General features: G+C 34.8%; 2 protein-coding genes and 2 pseudogenes across 2 annotated transcripts; 2 read left to right on the top strand and 2 right to left on the bottom strand.

Moving 5' to 3' along the window:
- Positions 1-1,622: 1,622 nt before the first annotated feature.
- Positions 1,623-7,750, top strand: LOC113338452 (annotated as a pseudogene).
- A 56-nt stretch (positions 7,751-7,806) lies between these two features.
- Positions 7,807-8,558, bottom strand: LOC113338982 (histone H2A-beta, sperm-like). Its single transcript, XM_026584379.1, has 2 exons — positions 8,266-8,558; positions 7,807-8,176 (listed from the first exon to the last, which is right to left on the bottom strand). Exons 1-2 carry the CDS (start codon positions 8,461-8,463, stop codon positions 7,931-7,933), a joined length of 444 nt encoding a protein of 147 aa, XP_026440164.1. The 5' UTR covers positions 8,464-8,558; the 3' UTR covers positions 7,807-7,930.
- Positions 8,559-12,566: 4,008 nt separating this feature from the next.
- Positions 12,567-18,708, top strand: LOC113338450 (annotated as a pseudogene).
- A 17-nt stretch (positions 18,709-18,725) lies between these two features.
- LOC113338720 (histone H2A.1-like) lies at positions 18,726-19,392 on the bottom strand. The gene is made up of 2 exons (XM_026584092.1): positions 19,222-19,392; positions 18,726-19,131 (listed from the first exon to the last, which is right to left on the bottom strand). Exons 1-2 carry the CDS (start codon positions 19,390-19,392, stop codon positions 18,889-18,891), a joined length of 414 nt encoding a protein of 137 aa, XP_026439877.1. The 3' UTR covers positions 18,726-18,888.
- Between the last annotated feature and the right edge of the window lie 2,160 nt (positions 19,393-21,552).

Raw genomic sequence — 21,552 nt, 5'->3', positions numbered from 1 at the left:
TGAAAAATACTATAACCCCATGCTATATGGGTTCAACATATAGAAACCCCACAAAATGGATCCTCCACTATCAACTCCATTCTTTCAGATTTTGATATTTCTAGGCCCATTACTTTCAATTTTGGGGCCAGATTTTGAAATTTTACCGGAAGCTGACGTCATCAGAAAATAACAAATACCAAGACTGACCTTTAGTATTTATACCTAATAAAACTAGTTATAGATTTTATTTTCATTTTCATTTTATTTTTCACTCTCTCTCTCATCTGCTTTTTCATTCTCTCTCGGCAAAAGAAACAGGGCGGAGAATGCACATTTTCTAACCGATTTTTGCAATGAAAATCGATTTCAAAACCTAAATCTAAGGTTTACAAACAAAGATCTTGATCATCTAAACCTAAATTCAACATCAGCAGTACTTGTTATAGGGAGATTCAGTGAAAATCAATTGAAAAGAAGTGATAATCATTATCAACAAATAGATCTGTAGGTTGCACGCAGAAGAAGAATAACATGGATGAAATAGTGAGATTCACCATCAAATCGAAAGAAATAGGTTATTTCTTCTTCTTTTGATCTGATTTCAGAATTGTTGCGTCAATCTATAATGCTTTTATCATTCTCTTCGATTTGAACTATTATTTATCGATTTTGTTTTTACGAAAATCTTTTTATGGTTTGTAATCAACTCTAATTTGTAATTTTTTATGATTTTAAATGAAATTTCTCGATGAACTCGTTATCAAAGTTCAGATCTGTTAAAATCTAATCTCTATCTTGCTTTTAATATAAAAGTCTTGATAAGAAATTTCAAAATAATAGTAATTAGGTTTCTATATTGGAAATCAATGAATCTCTGTATCTTAAATCTCGATTAAAAATCAGTTTTCAGATTCGAAATCAGTGAACTAACATCTCTATTACCCATTTATTTGTTATGAATTTCATCTAATTTGATTTTTCGATTCGATTCAAGTTAATATCTACTTGTATTTGTTCTTGAATGTTTGATTTTATTACAATCAAAATTTGATTTACTCATTTGAGACACATCAGATGTATATTTTGTATAATTTGGATTTTCACCAAATCAGAGTTTATAAATTTTGTAGAATTCCTCTTTGAGATACGTTTATGAGGATGGGGAGATTATGAAGATGGTTGAAAACAGTGAGAGAAAAACGAGGAAGTTATAACTGAAGAATACATAGTCAATCTTCACAAACACCTTCTTGGATGGTAACTACTCAATACATACCTTGTTATTATAGGATTTCTTTGTTGTTTGAATTGAATATACTTGACTGCTGCAAAAAATATTACGTCTTATATCATCATTGTGTGTATGAGGTCAAAGTGATGTTGGTTTTCATTTATGTTTGAAATTACTACAAAAATGCTACTTAATGTCATTTTGCATCATGTGATTCACGGTTTGATTGTGAAACTGAGTTAGTGATTCTACTCCGGTTGTTACTCCGAATGAAGTTAGTCAACCTGCGAAAAGGAGGTAGAGATTTGTTTAAATGTTTAAAGAATTGAAGCAGTCGGATACAAATGATTAGGGAGGTTCGAAACCTCATGTGGTTGAAGAGGATTAGAAGTTTCTGGAGAAGAAAGAAATGCTTCGTGATTTCGAGCAACAACTGAGCAATGTATCTAAGCATGTAATAAATACTTTGATGGTAGTATTAAGTGTTGATTTTGTTTTTCAGGATATTTTATATTTTATTCGATTAAATTCATTCTTTGGTGGTGCAGGCTGAAGGACTTGTGAAAGCTCAGCAAGATATAGGAGAAACAATGAGTGAATTGGGTCTAGCATTCATCAAATTGATGAAATTTGAGAAGGAGGGGGCAATGTATAATTGTCAGAGAACACGAGCGGTGAATATGAAATGTGTTGCAACAGTCGTTGTGAAAGCAAGCAGGTATTATCGAGAATTGAATTCACAATGACAAACATCTGGTACAATATTTTTTAACGAAACGAAGTTTGGAATGTTCTATCTAGTTGATTTGCAATTACTCAGAACTGAATGTGTACCTATAATTGAGAAGAAGGGATGTATAATGAGTAGCATCTTATTTTAAGTCATCCTAGTTTTCCAAGAACGTAAGCACATGCCTTCAAATTTGAAATCAGAACCTGTTAACCTTTTCATTGTGACTATTTATGGCAAATTTATCAATTTTTTGATGGACTTGAACATTTAACACACCCTCTAGACTCTAGTTTCTTTATTTTGTTATCTATATTAACTCTTTTTAGTTCCTGATTTCGCATTTTAATACAGGACACCCTACATGAGTATCTTGGAAGATGGTTGTTCAGAGAATATGATAGAATCAAGGTATTATCAGTTCAGGTTCTCTAATATTAATTATCTGATGCTGACTTGATTTAATATAGAACTTACTTTCTCATAGTTCTGTTAATGACATTCATTCTTATTATGTATTTTAATTCCGAAACATTTATCATAAATAATTATATATATATATATATATATAATTATGCTTGATATGAGCCAGATGAATGTTTTACTGGTATTGGTATTCAGTTAGATAACTTCAATTCTTTATTCACATTACACAAGTAGGATGCATGTGTACCTAGAAGTTACACATGTTATATGCTTGTGTAACTCCTAATTACACAAGTAGGATGCATGTGTAACTTCTACTTACACATGTTATATGCTTGTGTAACTCCTAATTACACAAGTAGGATGCATGTGTAACTCTGAATCCTGAGATCTCTGCAACCTGAACTCACTCATAGAACCAGAAGCTCTCGTAAAACATATGTGAATTGATATTGAAGTTTAATGAACTCATATAATTCATTATCTTCTTAAGCTTTTTTGATTGATACATCTCTTTAATCTTGTTGGTTTCTTATGTTTTCTGAATTTTGTAGCCTACTGCGTGGTCGCAGCGAATCTGCCAGAAGACAAGTTCCAGTTGCATTTCTATAACGTGTCAAGGATTGACTTCAGCAAGAGATATAGATGAGTCAAGGTTGCACACAACCTTAACAAGTAGTTTGGGTAATTCTTTCAAAATTTACCTGTCAATAGGAAACAATAACGTTAATAATTATGTATCTCTAAAGTCATGAATTTGAGTACTGCTAAGTATGGATGTGTAACTGCAATTACACTAGCCAAGTGGATATGTAACTTCTTATTACATAAGCCATATGGATGTGTAACTACAGTTTACACAAGCCATATGGATGTGTAACTACCGTTTACACAAGCCATTGCATGTGTACCTGCTAAGTATATTTTTGTTTTACGTTTCAAGTGTGTAGATTTTGTGTCCTGGTTTGTGAATTTGGATTTATTGGGCTTAAGTAGTAACGCAATATACCTAAGATGGATTTACATAACTGATGGAAGTGGAGATTCGGAATGGCACAAATCTTCATGGATCTTCCAAGGATTCACACTGGTGTTATGGCCACTTGGTGCGCAAGGGAGTGGTTTAATTTTTACAGTCTCTATGTTCTATATTTTCTAAAGCTTTGTATTATCTGAAAATTTAACTTTTAACTTATAGGTTGGTACTTGAGTTTTGCATCATTTGATGCGTTGTGAGGGGTGCAACACTAATGGTTAAAGTTTTCTGTCATATATTCTAGGCGTGAACTTTTTGTTTCATTGAAAGATTTAGGAGAGAGGTCTGATAAAAGAAGAAAGTGAATGAAGACACCGATTGGTAAGTTTGATGGAACAACTGCACAAACAACATAATACGTTGGTCTGTGATCATGGGTCGGTGTGTAACTTCTACATGTGTAATTCTAGTTACACAAGTTAAATAGATGTGTAATTTTTAGTTACACATGCTAATCAGATGTGTAACTTCTAGTTACACAAGCTAAACAGATGTGTAATTTGTAGTTACACATGCTAATTAGATGTGTAACTTTTACTTACACATACTGATTTTGATGTAGTTTTTTAGAGCAGTTTTATCTTGATTTCGTTATCTTGATTTCAAATTTGTTAACTTTTGCTTGTTGACCAAAATCTGAATTTACTTTTTGTTCTTGAATGATTATTTCAGCTTGTATTTCTAGTTCAGCTACTTCATTCCCCTCTTACAATAGTGATGGTGGTGGATCTTACTTGATCTGTTAAGTTATTGAACCTTAATTCTTTTTATTAGTTCTTCACTGCTTGTTATATTTCATGATCGCAGACCTTTTTTATACAGATAATCAATTTTTGATTGGTGAAAATATGGGATTTTACTTGTATAGTTATCTTTCTTCTGCTCATGCTTTTCCTTCTTTCATATAATGATGTTGCCATGATTCTTTGATTGTTGAATCAAAGCTTGGATTTTACTTACTATACAGAATGAGCACTGGTATAACAATTATGGTCAAATATTTTACTATATAGAAGGGTATACATGTTTGTGCATCGACACGGCGACTGACATGGTAAACACAGGTTCAATAAAGTTAGGGTTAGGTTCATGTTATGAACATTCTTATGTTTTGTGATTTCTCTTGTTAGCTAGTTCGATCTAACTAGGCTGCAAAAATGTCAAAATTCTGAAATCGTGTAACTGCTAGTTACACATGCCAATTGGATGTGTAACTGCGAGTTACACATGCCAATTGAATGTGTAACTGCTAGTTACATGTGGTAATTATATGTGTAAAACTTAAGATTTGTATATCTTATGTCATGCATTCATATTTTTTTATGTTCTGGTCTGATACTGGAATACCAATCAGTCTTTCCATGCATAAATATTGATTTATCATCTTTTACAGGCTACCCTCTCTGAGCAGATGAGTTAGGAGGTATGATTGCGTAAGACTTGAGATGACAGAGAAGAATATGAAGATCAATTGATGTTTTGGATTGGTGTGTCAATCTGCAGGTGTTGATTATTAATATTACCCTCAATACACTACATAGATGCATGTGTAACTCTCAATTACACTAGATAGATGCATATGTAACTCTCGATTACGCTAGACAAATGCGTGTGTAAATTCTAGTTACACATGCTAAAAAATTGTTGTAAATGAATATTAAAGTAATACATGTTTTTTTTTATGTTCTTTTTTTGATGTCTATTTTTTGCATATATATACAAGTGTAACTTTGCATTACACATGCCATAAGGATGTGTAACTTCTGGATACACATGCCATATGCATGTGTAACTTATGTTTACACATTCACACTGTACTTTAATAATTCGGGGCCTAGATTTAATAATTTTGGGCCTAGATTTAAACTTTATTTAATTATGGGCTTGACAATATTCATAAGGGTATCAAGGTCTTTTAATAATTCGGGCCTAGGTTTAAACTTCTTTTAATTAAGGGCCTCATATTATGGGTTACCCATGGGTGGGGCCTGAGCCTAATTTTCCCTTTCTAATATCTAATCTACCCTTAATTTGATTAGTGTTAATTAAATTGATTAAGCTAACTAATCAGCACCGTTGAATCGATTAGGCTAATCAAAACTTGATTTTATCTTCATCCGAAAAATCATCCTCAGACTGATCATCCTAGAGACATAAACACACTTACTTTTATCAAGTAATTTGGTGTTCTTCTGTGCTTTAAAGGCAACATCCTTTCCGATTTTGGATGTACGCTCATGATCAAGATCTTTCTTTCCAACCAAGGTATTTCTGGAAAGATTATCGAGGTTATTTCCCTCAATGATGGCATGCTTCTTAGACTCGTATCTAGACGGCAGCGATCTAAGAATTTTTCACAATGTCCTTTTCAGGAATAGTCTTACCCATTGCAAAATATGCATTAACAATTTCAGACACTTTGTGATTAAACTCATCAAATGAATCTTCATCTGCCATACGAAGGTTCTCCCAATCGGAATTAAGGTTTTGAAGCCTAGCTTCCTTTTCACTGGAGTTTCCTTTAAATACGGTTTCTAAGATATCCCAAGCATCTTTAGAACTAGTGGAATTACACATGGTGCTGAAGATTTGAGGTAATGGCATGTATGATGGCATTCAAACCGTCGGAATTTTTCTTAGACGCAAGTATCTCAGCAGGGATATATTCACCAATAGGTTTGAGAAAGTTTACATCTCCAACTGCCACAACGGGAGCATCATAGCCATTAACAACATATACCCATGATTGAAAATCACGTGCTTCGAAACAGCTCGCATCGCAATTTTACCCCTAAGTACTTAGAGCCATCGAAGACTGGTGATACGTTAATAGATAGCACCTCTGTCCATAGAGTCAGTCGCTACAACACAGACTTGTAGGTCTTGAACGTGTTTGCCTACTCTGATACCAATTGAAAAAGCGGAGGTCTAACAACGCCACCCAATATTTCGCTTAGAAATTTGTATGAACAAACTTGAATACACTTTTAAGAGAATCAACAAGACTCAATCAATTAAAAGTATATCGACGAGTTTATATCTCCATCCTTATTTGATTTCCTCATATAAACCATATTCTTCTTCACCATAACTAGTTCAAATGACTCAAATGAACTAGTTAGAGAGTTGTTCAATTGTATAAATCTTATGTAAATACACAAGACACAATTGAAGGAAAAAAAGATTTGATTTACTCGAATCGATTCATGAACTTTATAGCCACGGTTTGCAATTTGCATTCCTTAGTTTATATAAATACAAGTTCATAAATAATCGTCTTTAGATATAACCAACTCAAGTTCGCGGACTTAAGTTCCCGGAAGAAGTTCACAAACTCCAGCAGATATTCTCGGGATGAAAACCTCCGCCAGTTCGCGGACTGAGCTCACATCTCTTGTTTCGGTTTTTCTGATCAATAAAATACGCATACTTTGGTTCAAGGAATAAGAACTTATACATATATAGTGTTGAAGGTGTGGAAGCAAGCCTTTGGCAGGTAACTTGCCACTAAATTTATAACAAGTGTGTAGTTAGACTGTTAGAGTTGAGAATTATTCTTTTCTTATAGAAAGATGCTAGTGGAAGATTATAGCGCAATCTAATCTCTAGAGTTCCTTATCATGATCATGAGTAGTTCAGTTGATTGTATTGGTAGAGAAAATTGGTATAAATGGGTGGAATAAAACAGGTACCTGAGACACTTCCAGAGAAGATACTAGAGAAAATGAAAGCACCTGCTAAAGAGGACGACGTTCCGGTAATTAGTCCGGAACAACTCAAGGAAGCTGACGGATTTTTATTTGGATTCCCTTCACGTTTCGGTATGATGCCAGCCCAATGCAAGGCTTTCTTTGACTCAACTTATGAACTTTGGGAAACTCAATCACTCGCTGGAAAACCTGCTGGTATCTTTTGGAGCACAGGTTTTCACGGTGGAGGCCAGGAGAATAGGGCGTGAGATCTCTTTCCCTAGCATTGTTTCATTTGCTCCATAAGACTTACTTCTTGCAATCTATTATCCATTGGGCGTGGGAAGTTGTCTCAGGCTCAGCATCCCGTGCGAACTATGAGACTTTTCTCAAGCATTATGGTGTTCTTATTGCAGATTCACAGCCATAACACAATTGGCTTTGTGCCACTAGGGTACACTTTCGGAGATGGTATGTATGAAATGAATGAAGTGAAAGGTGGATCTTCGTATGGATCTGGTACTTACGCAGGGGATGGTACTCGTCTTCCCTCAGAATTAGAGATGAAGCAGGCATTTTACCATGGCCTCTTCCACTATGAAATATTGTCAATAAACACAATGGGTCACTCTGTAAAGGCTAATATAAGTGTCTAAAAGTTGCCTTCTGAAAATTAAATTAAAAATGCAAATTTGATTACTTTTACGAACAGTGAACATAAGAAGAGATGTTGCATTCATTACAACCCAAAGTTGCAGCCTACATTTTCATTACTTACACATTAAACCCAAATAAGTTATGAACACTACTACTAAGTAACTAATTAGATCATATTTTTACTTCTTTGGATTTTTAGAAGCAACAGTTTTTCCTGGAAATTTTTGAATATCTGCCTCGGCCTTTCCGCTCTTCTTCGGTAACAAAACAGGGTTAATCTTAGGAAGAACACCACCACCAGCAATTGTAACACCAGCAAGTAATTTCCCTAATTCTTCATCATTCCTTATTGCTAAGCACAAATGTCTTGGTATGATTCTCGATTTCTTGTTGTCTCTTGCAGCATTTCCCGCCAATTCCAATACCTGAAAACCCATTTCAAAATTAAAATACACCAAATTAGAATCAAAATCCATTAACACCCAGATTACTAGTGAACACTAAGGGTTTTTACCTCAGCAGCGAGATATTCAAGAACAGCAGCCATGTAAACGGGAGCACCAGAACCAAGACGTCGAGAGTAACGACCTATCTTCAAGAAACGAGTGATTCTTCCAACTGGGAATTGTAGTCCAGCTTTAGCAGATTTTGTTACGGCTTTCTTTCTTCCTCCCTTGCCAACATTCGCAGTTGCAGTGCCAGTTCCTTCCATTGGTAACCTAAAATGATTCTGAAACTAGAGTTTTGAAAGTGAGAGAATTTCTGTGAATTGTTTATAGATGGAAGAGAATTTGTGAATCAAACTGTCCTGGTTCGCTGGTTATTTATACTGAACTTTCCGGAAGTGGATGACTTTCGGCATTCAGTCAGTTATCTTTTGATTATGATCAGCGGTTGTTAGTACATAGCCGGCGATCCGTGTGCTTCATTATTAACTAATAAGATTTGTTCGATACTTTAACATGGGAGAGAGGAGTCCTTGTAAAGCTTACGCGTGGAAAATGTAAAGGAAAACGGACATGATGAAGACGGACGGTTGAAAAACCGTACAAGCAGGGTGGTTTTGGGTTCCTTGTACGAGGGGGCGGTTTTTTTTCGCGGATTCTTTAACCGTCTGTTGGATTTTTTTTCAATGCGTTTCTATGCGTCCATCACAGTAGGAGGTTGCAGTTTCATGCCCCACGAGAAAAAAGTTTGAAAAAAGCAAGGTTTTAAAAACGTCCGTTAAAACGGTCACATCCATATACCGCGGCCGTGAGGGTTCTCGAACCCCGTGCCTATATTAGGCCGATAAATAGGAAAAAAAACGGCAGTTTTATAGTACCGTTTTTCTGTTTTCATACACGTTATAACCGTTTTTCTAAAATTAGTTTGAATGTTTATTTCTTATAAATAACATTTTAACGTGCGTTTTTTAGAACTGTTTTTCCGTTATCACGCACGTTATAACCGTGTAAACAACTTTCTTACCATTTCTTTTTTCTTTCTCTGGATTGAAAGCTGAAAATTTCGAATTAAATTTTTTTAAATGATACAAGGAAACTAACTACAGGATTAAAAACTTCAAATTTAAAAAACCTAGGATTGTTAAACTAGTATTCATCATTTAAACAGCTACGCGAACCAACTACGAGCACCACCTTTTTTCAAGTATTCTTTATTTTCTCGACGGTTCATTTCCACATCATAGTCATCGTTGTCGGGGTACTGGCTATCTTTTTTTGCATAAGTATCATCATCATAATAACCATCATTATCGTTATCATAACCTCCTTCAATATCATCATTATTGTTACCTACTTCATTATTATTATCAATATTAGAATTATATCCTTCGTTCATATGTTGAACACCATGGTCAGAGCGATCAGAAGTGTAACGAGAATCATATGTTGGATTCACATTCTCATAACATTGTGCATTGTCTCCAAATGAAAGATTACCAAAGTCGTAAACAAAGTCACTCATCGGTAACCTTTTGTATGGGTTTTGAACTTCAGGATCATGCCAGTTGTATGGTAGAGGGATATGCTCTGGATTATTAACGGCCTCCTCTTCCAGCATATTTAACCAAATATCTTAAAACACAAGCCTTTATATCACGAATCTCCCTTTTTACTTCCTTCAACTCATCAAGAACATCGGAAAACTTCTGAGAGTTAGAAGGTACCGCCCTTGGTTTTCTTGTATTCCTTCTTTTTCTTTTCAAGGACGAAGAATTTGGAGATTTCTCTTTTTCCTTGATTGATGGCTTAACAATCATGCTGACATCCTTTCCATCCAAAGACATGATGCTTTGAGATATCAATTACTAACTTTTTGTGAGTGGAATTCACAATCTCAACACACAGTCTTGAAAAGAATATCAAAGAGGAAAAAGGAATGTAGGGTTAGAAACCTTTAAACGGTTCGTGGACGTCCAACTCTAAACCCTATAAAGAGTAGAATTATCGATAATAACCCTTTTCTTTTATTTGATGGACATAATAACAAACCTAAGAAAACTTTTTCCTAAAGACTGTGCGTTCACAATCTTGTCTCTTTGATCAGGCACATGAGACAATATTTACCAATCAACACAATCAATTTGTGTTGTGGTGAACAACAATTTGTCCACCATTTTCCTCTTGAGAGGGAGAGGAATCCTCTGTTTTCTGTCTATCAAAGCGACTTGACCATACCTTCTTCTCTAATGGTCTTATTTTATCCTTGGAAACCGACTTCTTAGACGAAGATAAAATCCTACATACCTCAGCGGTCTTCTGAGCAAGTTTAAGCTTCCTTGCTAACTGATTTGATATTCGTTGAAGTTTGTTGGCATGCCTCATTTGATGTTTGTACTTGTAACATCTTGATAGTTCATGACCCTTTTGAGAACAAAACCAGCACGTCAATCTTGGATAGTAATCAGGCATCTGTGGTGCGACTGCGGCTAAACACAAGTTGAATCCTGAAAAGTTACAAATAGAGTTTCCATAGGATGGGTCAATTGATTCTTCCAGCTTGATTGGATTCTCATCTTCACCGAAACCATCAAGGTTGATATATGTATTACTACAACTCTATTACTTGATAGAGGTTTTACTGTATAATAAAGAAAGAACTCTATTACTGGAGCTTAAAAGGGATGGGTTTTGGGGGGCTTAATGGGGTCATGAAATAACAACCCATGGGACCCCTTATCTATCCTTTTTTCTAATAGTGAAAAATACTATAACCCCATGCTATATGGGTTCAACATATAGAAACCCCACAAAATGGATCCTCCACTATCAACTCCATTCTTTCAGATTTTGATATTTCTAGGCCCATTACTTTCAATTTTGGGGCCAGATTTTGAAATTTTACCGGAAGCTGACGTCATCAGAAAATAACAAATACCAAGACTGACCTTTAGTATTTATACCTAATAAAACTAGTTATAGATTTTATTTTCATTTTCATTTTATTTTCACTCTCTCTCTCATCTGCTTTTTCATTCTCTCTCGGCAAAGAAACAGGGCGGAGAATGCACATTTCTAACCGATTTTTGCAATGAAAATCGATTTCAAAACCTAAATCTAAGGTTTACAAACAAGATCTTGATCATCTAAACCTAAATTCAACATCAGCAGTACTTGTTATAGGGAGATTCAGTGAAAATCAATTGAAAAGAAGTGATAATCATTATCAACAAATAGATCTGTAGGTTGCACGCAGAAGAAATAACATGGATGAAATAGTGAGATTCACCATCAAATCGAAAGAAATAGGTTATTTCTTCTTCTTTTGATCTGATTTCAGAATTGTTGCGTCAATCTATAATGCTTTTATCATTCTCTTCGATTTGAACTATTATTTATCGATTTTGTTTTTACGAAAATCTTTTTATGGTTTGTAATCAACTCTAATTTGTAATTTTTTATGATTTTAAATGAAATTTCTCGATGAACTCGTTATCAAAGTTCAGATCTGTTAAAATCTAATCTCTATCTTGCTTTTAATATAAAAGTCTTGATAAGAAATTTCAAAATAATAGTAATTAGGTTTCTATATTGGAAATCAATGAATCTCTGTATCTTAAATCTCGATTAAAAATCAGTTTTCAGATTCGAAATCAGTGAACTAACATCTCTATTACCCATTTATTTGTTATGAATTTCATCTAATTTGATTTTTCGATTCGATTCAAGTATATCTACTTGTATTTGTTCTTGAATGTTTGATTTTATTACAATCAAAATTTGATTTACTCATTTGAGACACATCAGATGTATATTTTGTATAATTTGGATTTTCACCAAATCAGAGTTTTAAATTTTGTAGAATTCCTCTTTGAGATACGTTTATGAGGATGGGGAGATTATGAAGATGGTTGAAAACAGTGAGAGAAAAACGAGGAAGTTATAACTGAAGAATACATAGTCAATCTTCACAAACGCCTTCTTGGATGGTAACTACTCAATACATACCTTGTTATTATAGGATTTCTTTGTTGTTTGAATTGAATATACTTGACTGCTGCAAAAAATATTACGTCTTATATCATCATTGTGTGTATGAGGTCAAAGTGATGTTGGTTTTCATTTATGTTTGAAATTACTACAAAAATGCTACTTAATGTCATTTTGCATCATGTGATTCACGGTTTGATTGTGAAACTGAGTTAGTGATTCTACTCCGGTTGTTACTCCGAATGAAGTTAGTCAACCTGCGAAAAGGAGGTAGAGATTTGTTTAAATGTTTAAAGAATTGAAGCAGTCGGATACAAATGATTAGGGAGGTTCGAAACCTCATGTGGTTGAAGAGGATTAGAAGTTTCTGGAGAAGAAAGAAATGCTTCGTGATTTCGAGCAACAACTGAGCAATGTATCTAAGCATGTAATAAATACTTGATGGTAGTATTAAGTGTTGATTTTGTTTTTCAGGATATTTTATATTTTATTCGATTAAATTCATTCTTTGGTGGTGCAGGCTGAAGGACTTGTGAAAGCTCAGCAAGATATAGGAGAAACAATGAGTGAATTGGGTCTAGCATTCATCAAATTGATGAAATTTGAGAAGGAGGGGGCAATGTATAATTGTCAGAGAACACGAGCGGTGAATATGAAATGTGTTGCAACAGTCGTTGTGAAAGCAAGCAGGTATTATCGAGAATTGAATTCACAATGACAAACATCTGGTACAATATTTTTTAACGAAACGAAGTTTGGAATGTTCTATCTAGTTGATTTGCAATTACTCAGAACTGAATGTGTACCTATAATTGAGAAGAAGGGATGTATAATGAGTAGCATCTTATTTTAAGTCATCCTAGTTTTCCAAGAACGTAAGCACATGCCTTCAAATTTGAAATCAGAACCTGTTAACCTTTTCATTGTGACTATTTGGCAAATTTATCAATTTTTTGATGGACTTGAACATTTAACCACCCTCTAGACTCTAGTTTCTTTATTTTGTTATCTATATTAACTCTTTTTAGTTCCTGATTTCGCATTTTAATACAGGACACCCTACATGAGTATCTTGGAAGATGGTTGTTGTCAGAGAATATGATAGAATCAAGGTATTATCAGTTCAGGTTCTCTAATATTAATTATCTGATGCTGACTTGATTTAATATAGAACTTACTTTCTCATAGTTCTGTTAATGACATTCATTCTTATTATGTATTTTAATTCCGAAACATTTATCATAAATAATATATATATATATATATATAATAATTATGCTTGATATGAGCCAGATGAATGTTTTACTGGTATTGGTATTCAGTTAGATAACTTCAATTCTTTATTCACATTACACAAGTAGGATGCATGTGTACCTAGAAGTTACACATGTTATATGCTTGTGTAACTCCTAATTACACAAGTAGGATGCATGTGTAACTTCTACTTACACATGTTATATGCTTGTGTAACTCCTAATTACACAAGTAGGATGCATGTGTAACTCTGAATCCTGAGATCTCTGCAACCTGAACTCACTCATAGAACCAGAAGCTCTCGTAAAACATATGTGAATTGATATTGAAGTTTAATGAACTCATATAATTCATTATCTTCTTAAGCTTTTTTGATTGATACATCTCTTTAATCTTGTTGGTTTCTTATGTTTTCTGAATTTTGTAGCCTACTGCGTGGTCGCAGCGAATCTGCCAGAAGACAAGTTCCAGTTGCATTTCTATAACGTGTCAAGGATTGACTTCAGCAAGAGATATAGATGAGTCAAGGTTGCACACAACCTTAACAAGTAGTTTGGGTAATTCTTTCAAAATTTACCTGTCAATAGGAAACAATAACGTTAATAATTATGTATCTCTAAAGTCATGAATTTGAGTACTGCTAAGTATATGGATGTGTAACTGCAGATTACACTAGCCAAGTGGATATGTAACTTCTTATTACATAAGCCATATGGATGTGTAACTACAGTTTACACAAGCCATATGGATGTGTAACTACCGTTTACACAAGCCATTGCATGTGTACCTGCTAAGTATATTTTTGTTTTACGTTTCAAGTGTGTAGATTTTGTGTCCTGGTTTGTGAATTTGGATTTATTGGGCTCAAGTAGTAACGCAATATACCTAAGATGGATTTATAACTGATGGAAGTGGAGATTCGGAATGGCACAAATCTTCATGGATCTTCCAAGGATTCACACTGGTGTTATGGCCACTTGGTGCGCAAGGGAGTGGTTTAATTTTTACAGTCTCTATGTTCTATATTTCTAAAGCTTGTTTATTATCTGAAAATTTAACTTTTAACTTATAGGTTGGTACTTGAGTTTTGCATCATTTGATGCGTTGTGAGGGGTGCAACACTAATGGTTAAAGTTTTCTGTCATATATTCTAGGCGTGAACTTTTTGTTTCATTGAAAGATTTAGGAGAGAGGTCTGAAATAAAGAAGAAAGTGATATGAAGACACCGATTGGTAAGTTTGATGGAACAATGCACAAACAACATAATACGTTGGTCTGTGATCATGGAGTCGGTGTGTAACTTCTACATGTGTAATTCTAGTTACACAAGTTAAATAGATGTGTAATTTTTAGTTACACATGCTAATCAGATGTGTAACTTCTAGTTACACAAGCTAAACAGATGTGTAATTTGTAGTTACACATGCTAATTAGATGTGTAACTTTTACTTACACATACTGATTTTGATGTAGTTTTTTAGAGCAGTTTTATCTTGATTTCGTTATCTTGATTTCAAATTTGTTAACTTTTGCTTGTTGACCAAAATCTGAATTTACTTTTTGTTCTTGAATGATTATTTCAGCTTGTATTTCTAGTTCAGCTACTTCATTCCCCTCTTACAATAGTGATGGTGGTGGATCTTACTTGATCTGTTAAGTTATTGAACCTTAATTCTTTTTATTAGTTCTGCTTGTTATATTTCATGATCGCAGACCTTTTTTATACAGATAATCAATTTTTTTGATTGTGAAAATATGGGATTTTACTTGTATAGTTATCTTTCTTCTGCTCATGCTTTTCCTTCTTTCATATAATGATGTTGCCATGATTCTTTGATTGTTGAATCAAAGCTTGGATTTTACTTACTATACAGAATGAGCACTGGTATAACAATTATGGTCAAATATTTTACTATATAGAAGGGTATACATGTTTGTGCATCGACACGGCGACTGACATGGTAAACACAGGTTCAATAAAGTTAGGGTTAGGTTCATGTTATGAACATTCTTATGTTTTGTGATTTCTCTTGTTAGCTAGTTCGATCTAACTAGGCTGCAAAAATGTCAAAATTCTGAAATCGTGTAACTGCTAGTTACACATGCCAATTGGATGTGTAACTGCGAGTTACACATGCCAATTGAATGTGTAACTGCTAGTTACATGTGGTAATTATATGTGTAAAACTTAAGATTTGTATATCTTATGTCATGCATTCATATTTTTTTATGTTCTGGTCTGATACTGGAATACCAATCAGTCTTTCCATGCATAAATATTGATTTATCCATCTTTTACAGGCTACCCTCTCTGAGCAGATGAGTTAGGAGGTATGATTGCGTAAGACTTGAGATGACAGAGAAGAATATGAAGATCAATTGATGTTTTGGATTGGTGTGTCAATCTGCAGGTGTTGATTATTAATATTACCCTCAATTACACTACATAGATGCATGTGTAACTCTCAATTACACTAGATAGATGCATATGTAACTCTCGATTACGCTAGACAAATGCGTGTGTAAATTCTAGTTACACATGCTAAAAAATTGTTAAATGAATATTAAAGTAATACATGTTTTTTTTTTATGTTCTTTTTTTGATGTCTATTTTTTGCATATATATACAAGTGTAACTTTGCATTACACATGCCATAAGGATGTGTAACTTCTGGATACACATGCCATATGCATGTGTAACTTATGTTTACACATTCACACTGTACTTTAATAATTCGGGGCCTAGATTTAATAATTTTGGGCCTAGATTTAAACTTTATTTAATTATGGGCTTGACAATATTCATAAGGGTATCAAGGTCTTTTAATAATTCGAGGCCTAGGTTTAAACTTCTTTTAATTAAGGGCCTCATATTATGGGTTACCCATGGGTGGGGCCTGAGCCTAATTTTCCCTTTCTAATATCTAATCTACCCTTAATTTGATTAGTGTTAATTAAATTGATTAAGCTAACTAATCAGCACCGTTGAATCGATTAGGCTAATCAAAACTTGATTTTATCTTCATCCGAAAAATCATCCTCAGACTGATCATCCTCAGAGACATAAACACACTTACTTTTATCAAGTAATTTGGTGTTCTTCTGTGCTTTAAAGGCAACATCCTTTCCGATTTTGGATGTACGCTCATGATCAAAGATCTTTATCTTTCCAACCAAGGTATTTCTGGAAAGATTATCGAGGTTATTTCCCTCAATGATGGCATGCTTCTTAGACTCGTATCTAGACGGCAGCGATCTAAGAATTTTCATCACAATGTCCTTTTCAGGAATAGTCTTACCCATTGCAAAATATGCATTAACAATTTCAGACACTTTGTGATTAAACTCATCAAATGAATCTTCATCTGCCATACGAAGGTTCTCCCAATCGGAATTAAGGTTTTGAAGCCTAGCTTCCTTTTCACTGGAGTTTCCTTTAAATACGGTTTCTAAGATATCCCAAGCATCTTTAGAACTAGTGGAATTACACACATGGTGCTGAAGATTTGAGGTAATGGCATGTATGATGGCATTCAAACCGTCGGAATTTTTCTTAGACGCAAGTATCTCAGCAGGGATATATTCACCAATAGGTTTGAGAAAGTTTACATCTCCAACTGCCACAACGGGAGCATCATAGCCATTAACAACATATACCCATGATTGAAAATCACGTGCTTCAAGAAAAGCTCGCATAGCAATTTTACACCATAAGTAATTAGAGCCATCGAAGACTGGTGATACGTTAATAGAGATAGCACCTCTGTCCATAGAGTCAGATCGCTACAAACACAGACTTGTAAGGTCTTGAACGTGTTTGCCTACTCTGATACCAATTGAAAAAGCGGAGGTCTAACAACGCCACCCAATATTTCGCTTAGAAATTTGTATGAACAAACTTGAATACACTTTTAAGAGAATCAACAAGACTCAATCAATTAAAAGTATATCGACGAGTTTATATCTCCATCCTTATTTGATTTCCTCATATAAACCATATTCTTCTTCACCATAACTAGTTCAAATGACTCAAATGAACTAGTTAGAGAGTTGTTCAATTGTATAAATCTTATGTAAATACACAAGACACAATTGAAGGAAAAAAAGATTTGATTTACTCGAATCGATTCATGAACTTTATAGCCACGGTTTGCAATTTGCATTCCTTAGTTTATATAAATACAAGTTCATAAATAATCGTCTTTAGATATAACCAACTCAAGTTCGCGGACTTAAGTTCCCGGAAGAAGTTCACAAACTCCAGCAGATATTCTCGGGATGAAAACCTCCGCCAGTTCGCGGACTGAGCTCACATCTCTTGTTTCGGTTTTTCTGATCAATAAAATACGCATACTTTGGTTCAAGGAATAAGAACTTATACATATATAGTGTTGAAGGTGTGGAAGCAAGCCTTTGGCAGGTAACTTGCCACTAAATTTATAACAAGTGTGTAGTTAGACTGTTAGAGTTGAGAATTATTCTTTTCTTATAGAAAGATGCTAGTGGAAGATTATAGCGCAATCTAATCTCTAGAGTTCCTTATCATGATCATGAGTAGTTCAGTTGATTGTATTGGTAGAGAAAATTGGTATAAATGGGTGGAATAAAACAGGTACCTGAGACACTTCCAGAGAAGATACTAGAGAAAATGAAAGCACCTGCTAAAGAGGACGACGTTCCGGTAATTAGTCCGGAACAACTCAAGGAAGCTGACGGATTTTTATTTGGATTCCCTTCACGTTTCGGTATGATGCCAGCCCAATGCAAGGCTTTCTTTGACTCAACTTATGAACTTTGGGAAACTCAATCACTCGCTGGAAAACCTGCTGGTATCTTTTGGAGCACAGGTTTTCACGGTGGAGGCCAGGAGAATAGGGCGTGAGATCTCTTTCCCTAGCATTGTTTCATTTGCTCCATAAGACTTACTTCTTGCAATCTATTATCCATTGGGCGTGGGAAGTTGTCTCAGGCTCAGCATCCCGTGCGAACTATGAGACTTTTCTCAAGCATTATGGTGTTCTTATTGCAGATTCACAGCCATAACACAATTGGCTTTGTGCCACTAGGGTACACTTTCGGAGATGGTATGTATGAAATGAATGAAGTGAAAGGTGGATCTTCGTATGGATCTGGTACTTACGCAGGGGATGGTACTCGTCTTCCCTCAGAATTAGAGATGAAGCAGGCATTTTACCATGGCCTCTTCCACTATGAAATATTGTCAATAAACACAATGGGTCACTCTGTAAAGGCTAATATAAGTGTCTAAAAGTTGCCTTCTGAAAATTAAATTAAAAATGCAAATTTGATTACTTTTACGAACAGTGAACATAAGAAGAGATGTTGCATTCATTACAACCCAAAGTTGCAGCCTACATTTTCATTACTTACACATTAAACCCAAATAAGTTATGAACACTACTACTAAGTAACTAATTAGATCATATTTTTACTTCTTTGGATTTTTAGAAGCAACAGTTTTTCCTGGAAATTTTTGAATATCTGCCTCGGCCTTTCCGCTCTTCTTCGGTAACAAAACAGGGTTAATCTTAGGAAGAACACCACCACCAGCAATTGTAACACCAGCAAGTAATTTCCCTAATTCTTCATCATTCCTTATTGCTAAGCACAAATGTCTTGGTATGATTCTCGATTTCTTGTCTCTTGCAGCATTTCCCGCCAATTCCAATACCTGAAAACCCATTTCAAAATTAAAATACACCAAATTAGAATCAAAATCCATTACACACCCAGATTACTAGTGAACACTAAGGGTTTTTACCTCAGCAGCGAGATATTCAAGAACAGCAGCCATGTAAACGGGAGCACCAGAACCAAGACGTCGAGAGTAACGACCTATCTTCAAGAAACGAGTGATTCTTCCAACTGGGAATTGTAGTCCAGCTTTAGCAGATTTTGTTACGGCTTTCTTTCTTCTCCTCATCCTTGCCATTTCGCGCTGCAGTGCCAGTCCTTCCATTGGTAACCTAAAATGATTCTGAAACTAGAGTTTTGAAAGTGAGAGAATTTCTGTGAATTGTTTATAGATGGAAGAGAATTGTGAATCAAACTGTCCTGGTTCGCTGGTTATTTATACTGAACTTTCCGGAAGTGGATGACTTTCGGCATTCAGTCAGTTATATTTTGATTATGATCAGCGGCTTGTTAGTACATAGCCGGCGATCCGTGTGCTTCATTATTAACTAATAAGATTTGTTCGATACTTTAACATGGGAGAGAGGAGTCCTTGTAAAGCTTACGCGTGGAAAATGTAAAAGGAAAACGGACATGATGAAGACGGACGGTTGAAAAACCGTACACAGCAGGGTGGTTTGGGTTCCTTGTACGAGGGGGCGGTTTTTTTCGCGGATTCTTTAACCGTCTGTTGGATTTTTTTTCAATGCGTTTCTATGCGTCCATCACAGTAGGAGGTTGCAGTTTCATGCCCCACGAGAAAAAAGTTTGAAAAAAGCAAGGTTTTAAAAACGTCCGTTAAAACGGTCACATCCATATACCGCGGCCGTGAGGGTTCTCGAACCCCGTGCCTATATTAGGCCGATAAATAGGAAAAAAAACGGCAGTTTTATAGTACCGTTTTTCTGTTTTCATACACGTTATAACCGTTTTTCTAAAATTAGTTTGAATGTTTATTTCTTATAAATAACATTTTAACGTGCGTTTTTTAGAACTGTTTTTCCGTTATCACGCACGTTATAACCGTGTAAACAACTTTCTTACCATTTCTTTTGATTTTTTTCTTTCTCTGGATTGAAAGCTGAAAATTTCGAATTAAATTTTTTTAAATGATACAAGGAAACTAACTACAGGATTAAAAACTTCAAATTTAAAAAACCTAGGATTGTTAAACTAGTATTCATCATTTAAACAGCTACGCGAACCAACTACGAGCACCACCTTTTTTCAAGTATTCTTTATTTTCTCGACGGTTCATTTCCACATCATAGTCATCGTTGTCGGGGTACTGGCTATCTTTTTTTGCATAAGTATCATCATCATAATAACCATCATTATCGTTATCATAACCTCCTTCAATATCATCATTATTGTTACCTACTTCATATTATTATCAATATTAGAATTATATCCTTCGTTCATATGTTGAACACCATGGTCAGAGCGATCAGAAGTGTAACGAGAATCATATGTTGGATTCACATTCTCATAACATTGTGCATTGTCTCCAAATGAAAGATTACCAAAGTCGTAAACAAAGTCACTCATCGGTAACCTTTTGTATGGGTTTTGAACTTCAGGATCATGCCAGTTGTATGGTAGAGGGATATGCTCTGGATTATTAACGGCCTCCTCTTCCAGCATATTTAACCAAATATCTTAAAACACAAGCCTTTATATCACGAATCTCCCTTTTTACTTCCTTCAACTCATCAAGAACATCGGAAAACTTCTGAGAGTTAGAAGGTACCGCCCTTGGTTTTCTTGTATTCCTTCTTTTTCTTTTCAAGGACGAAGAATTTGGAGATTTCTCTTTTTCCTTGATTGATGGCTTAACAATCATGCTGACATCCTTTCCATCCAAAGACATGATGCTTTGAGAATATCAATACTAACTGATTTTTGTGAGTGGAATTCACAATCTCAACACACAGTCTTGAAAAAGAATATCAAAGAGGAAAAAGGAATGTAGGGTTAGAAACCTTTAAACGGTTCGTGGACGTCCAACTCTAAACCCTATAAAGAGTAGAATTATCGATAATAACCCTTTTCTTTTATTTGATGGACATAATAACAAACCTAAGAAAACTTTTTCCTAAAGACTGTGCGTTCACAATCTTGTCTCTTTGATCAGGCACATGAGACAATATTTACCAATCAACACAATCAATTTGTGTTGTGGTGAACAACAATTTGTCCACCATTTTCCTCTTGAGAGGGAGAGGAATCCTCTGTTTTCTGTCTATCAAAGCGACTTGACCATACCTTCTTCTCTAATGGTCTTATTTTATCCTTGGAAACCGACTTCTTAGACGAAGATAAAATCCTACATACCTCAGCGGTCTTCTGAGCAAGTTTAAGCTTCCTTGCTAACTGATTTGATATTCGTTGAAGTTTGTTGGCATGCCTCATTTGATGT

This window comes from Papaver somniferum, unplaced genomic scaffold (assembly GCF_003573695.1).
Source record: "Papaver somniferum cultivar HN1 unplaced genomic scaffold, ASM357369v1 unplaced-scaffold_19, whole genome shotgun sequence".
NCBI classification, from domain to species: domain Eukaryota; kingdom Viridiplantae; phylum Streptophyta; class Magnoliopsida; order Ranunculales; family Papaveraceae; genus Papaver; species Papaver somniferum.
Note: the sequence above shows the minus strand (reverse complement) of the source record. Positions and strands in the feature narration are given on the sequence as shown.

Excerpts from the sequence above, each read along its gene's own strand:
- LOC113338720 (XM_026584092.1), bottom strand. The coding sequence starts at position 19,392 with ATGGCAAGGATGAGGAGAAGAAAGAAAGCCGTAACAAAATCTGCTAAA. Across the intron at positions 19,132-19,221 it reads TTGAATATCTCGCTGCTGAG|GTATTGGAATTGGCGGGAAA; the intron begins GTAAAAACCCTT and ends ATGGGTTTTCAG.
- LOC113338982 (XM_026584379.1), bottom strand. The coding sequence starts at position 8,463 with ATGGAAGGAACTGGCACTGCAACTGCGAATGTTGGCAAGGGAGGAAGA. Across the intron at positions 8,177-8,265 it reads TTGAATATCTCGCTGCTGAG|GTATTGGAATTGGCGGGAAA; the intron begins GTAAAAACCCTT and ends ATGGGTTTTCAG.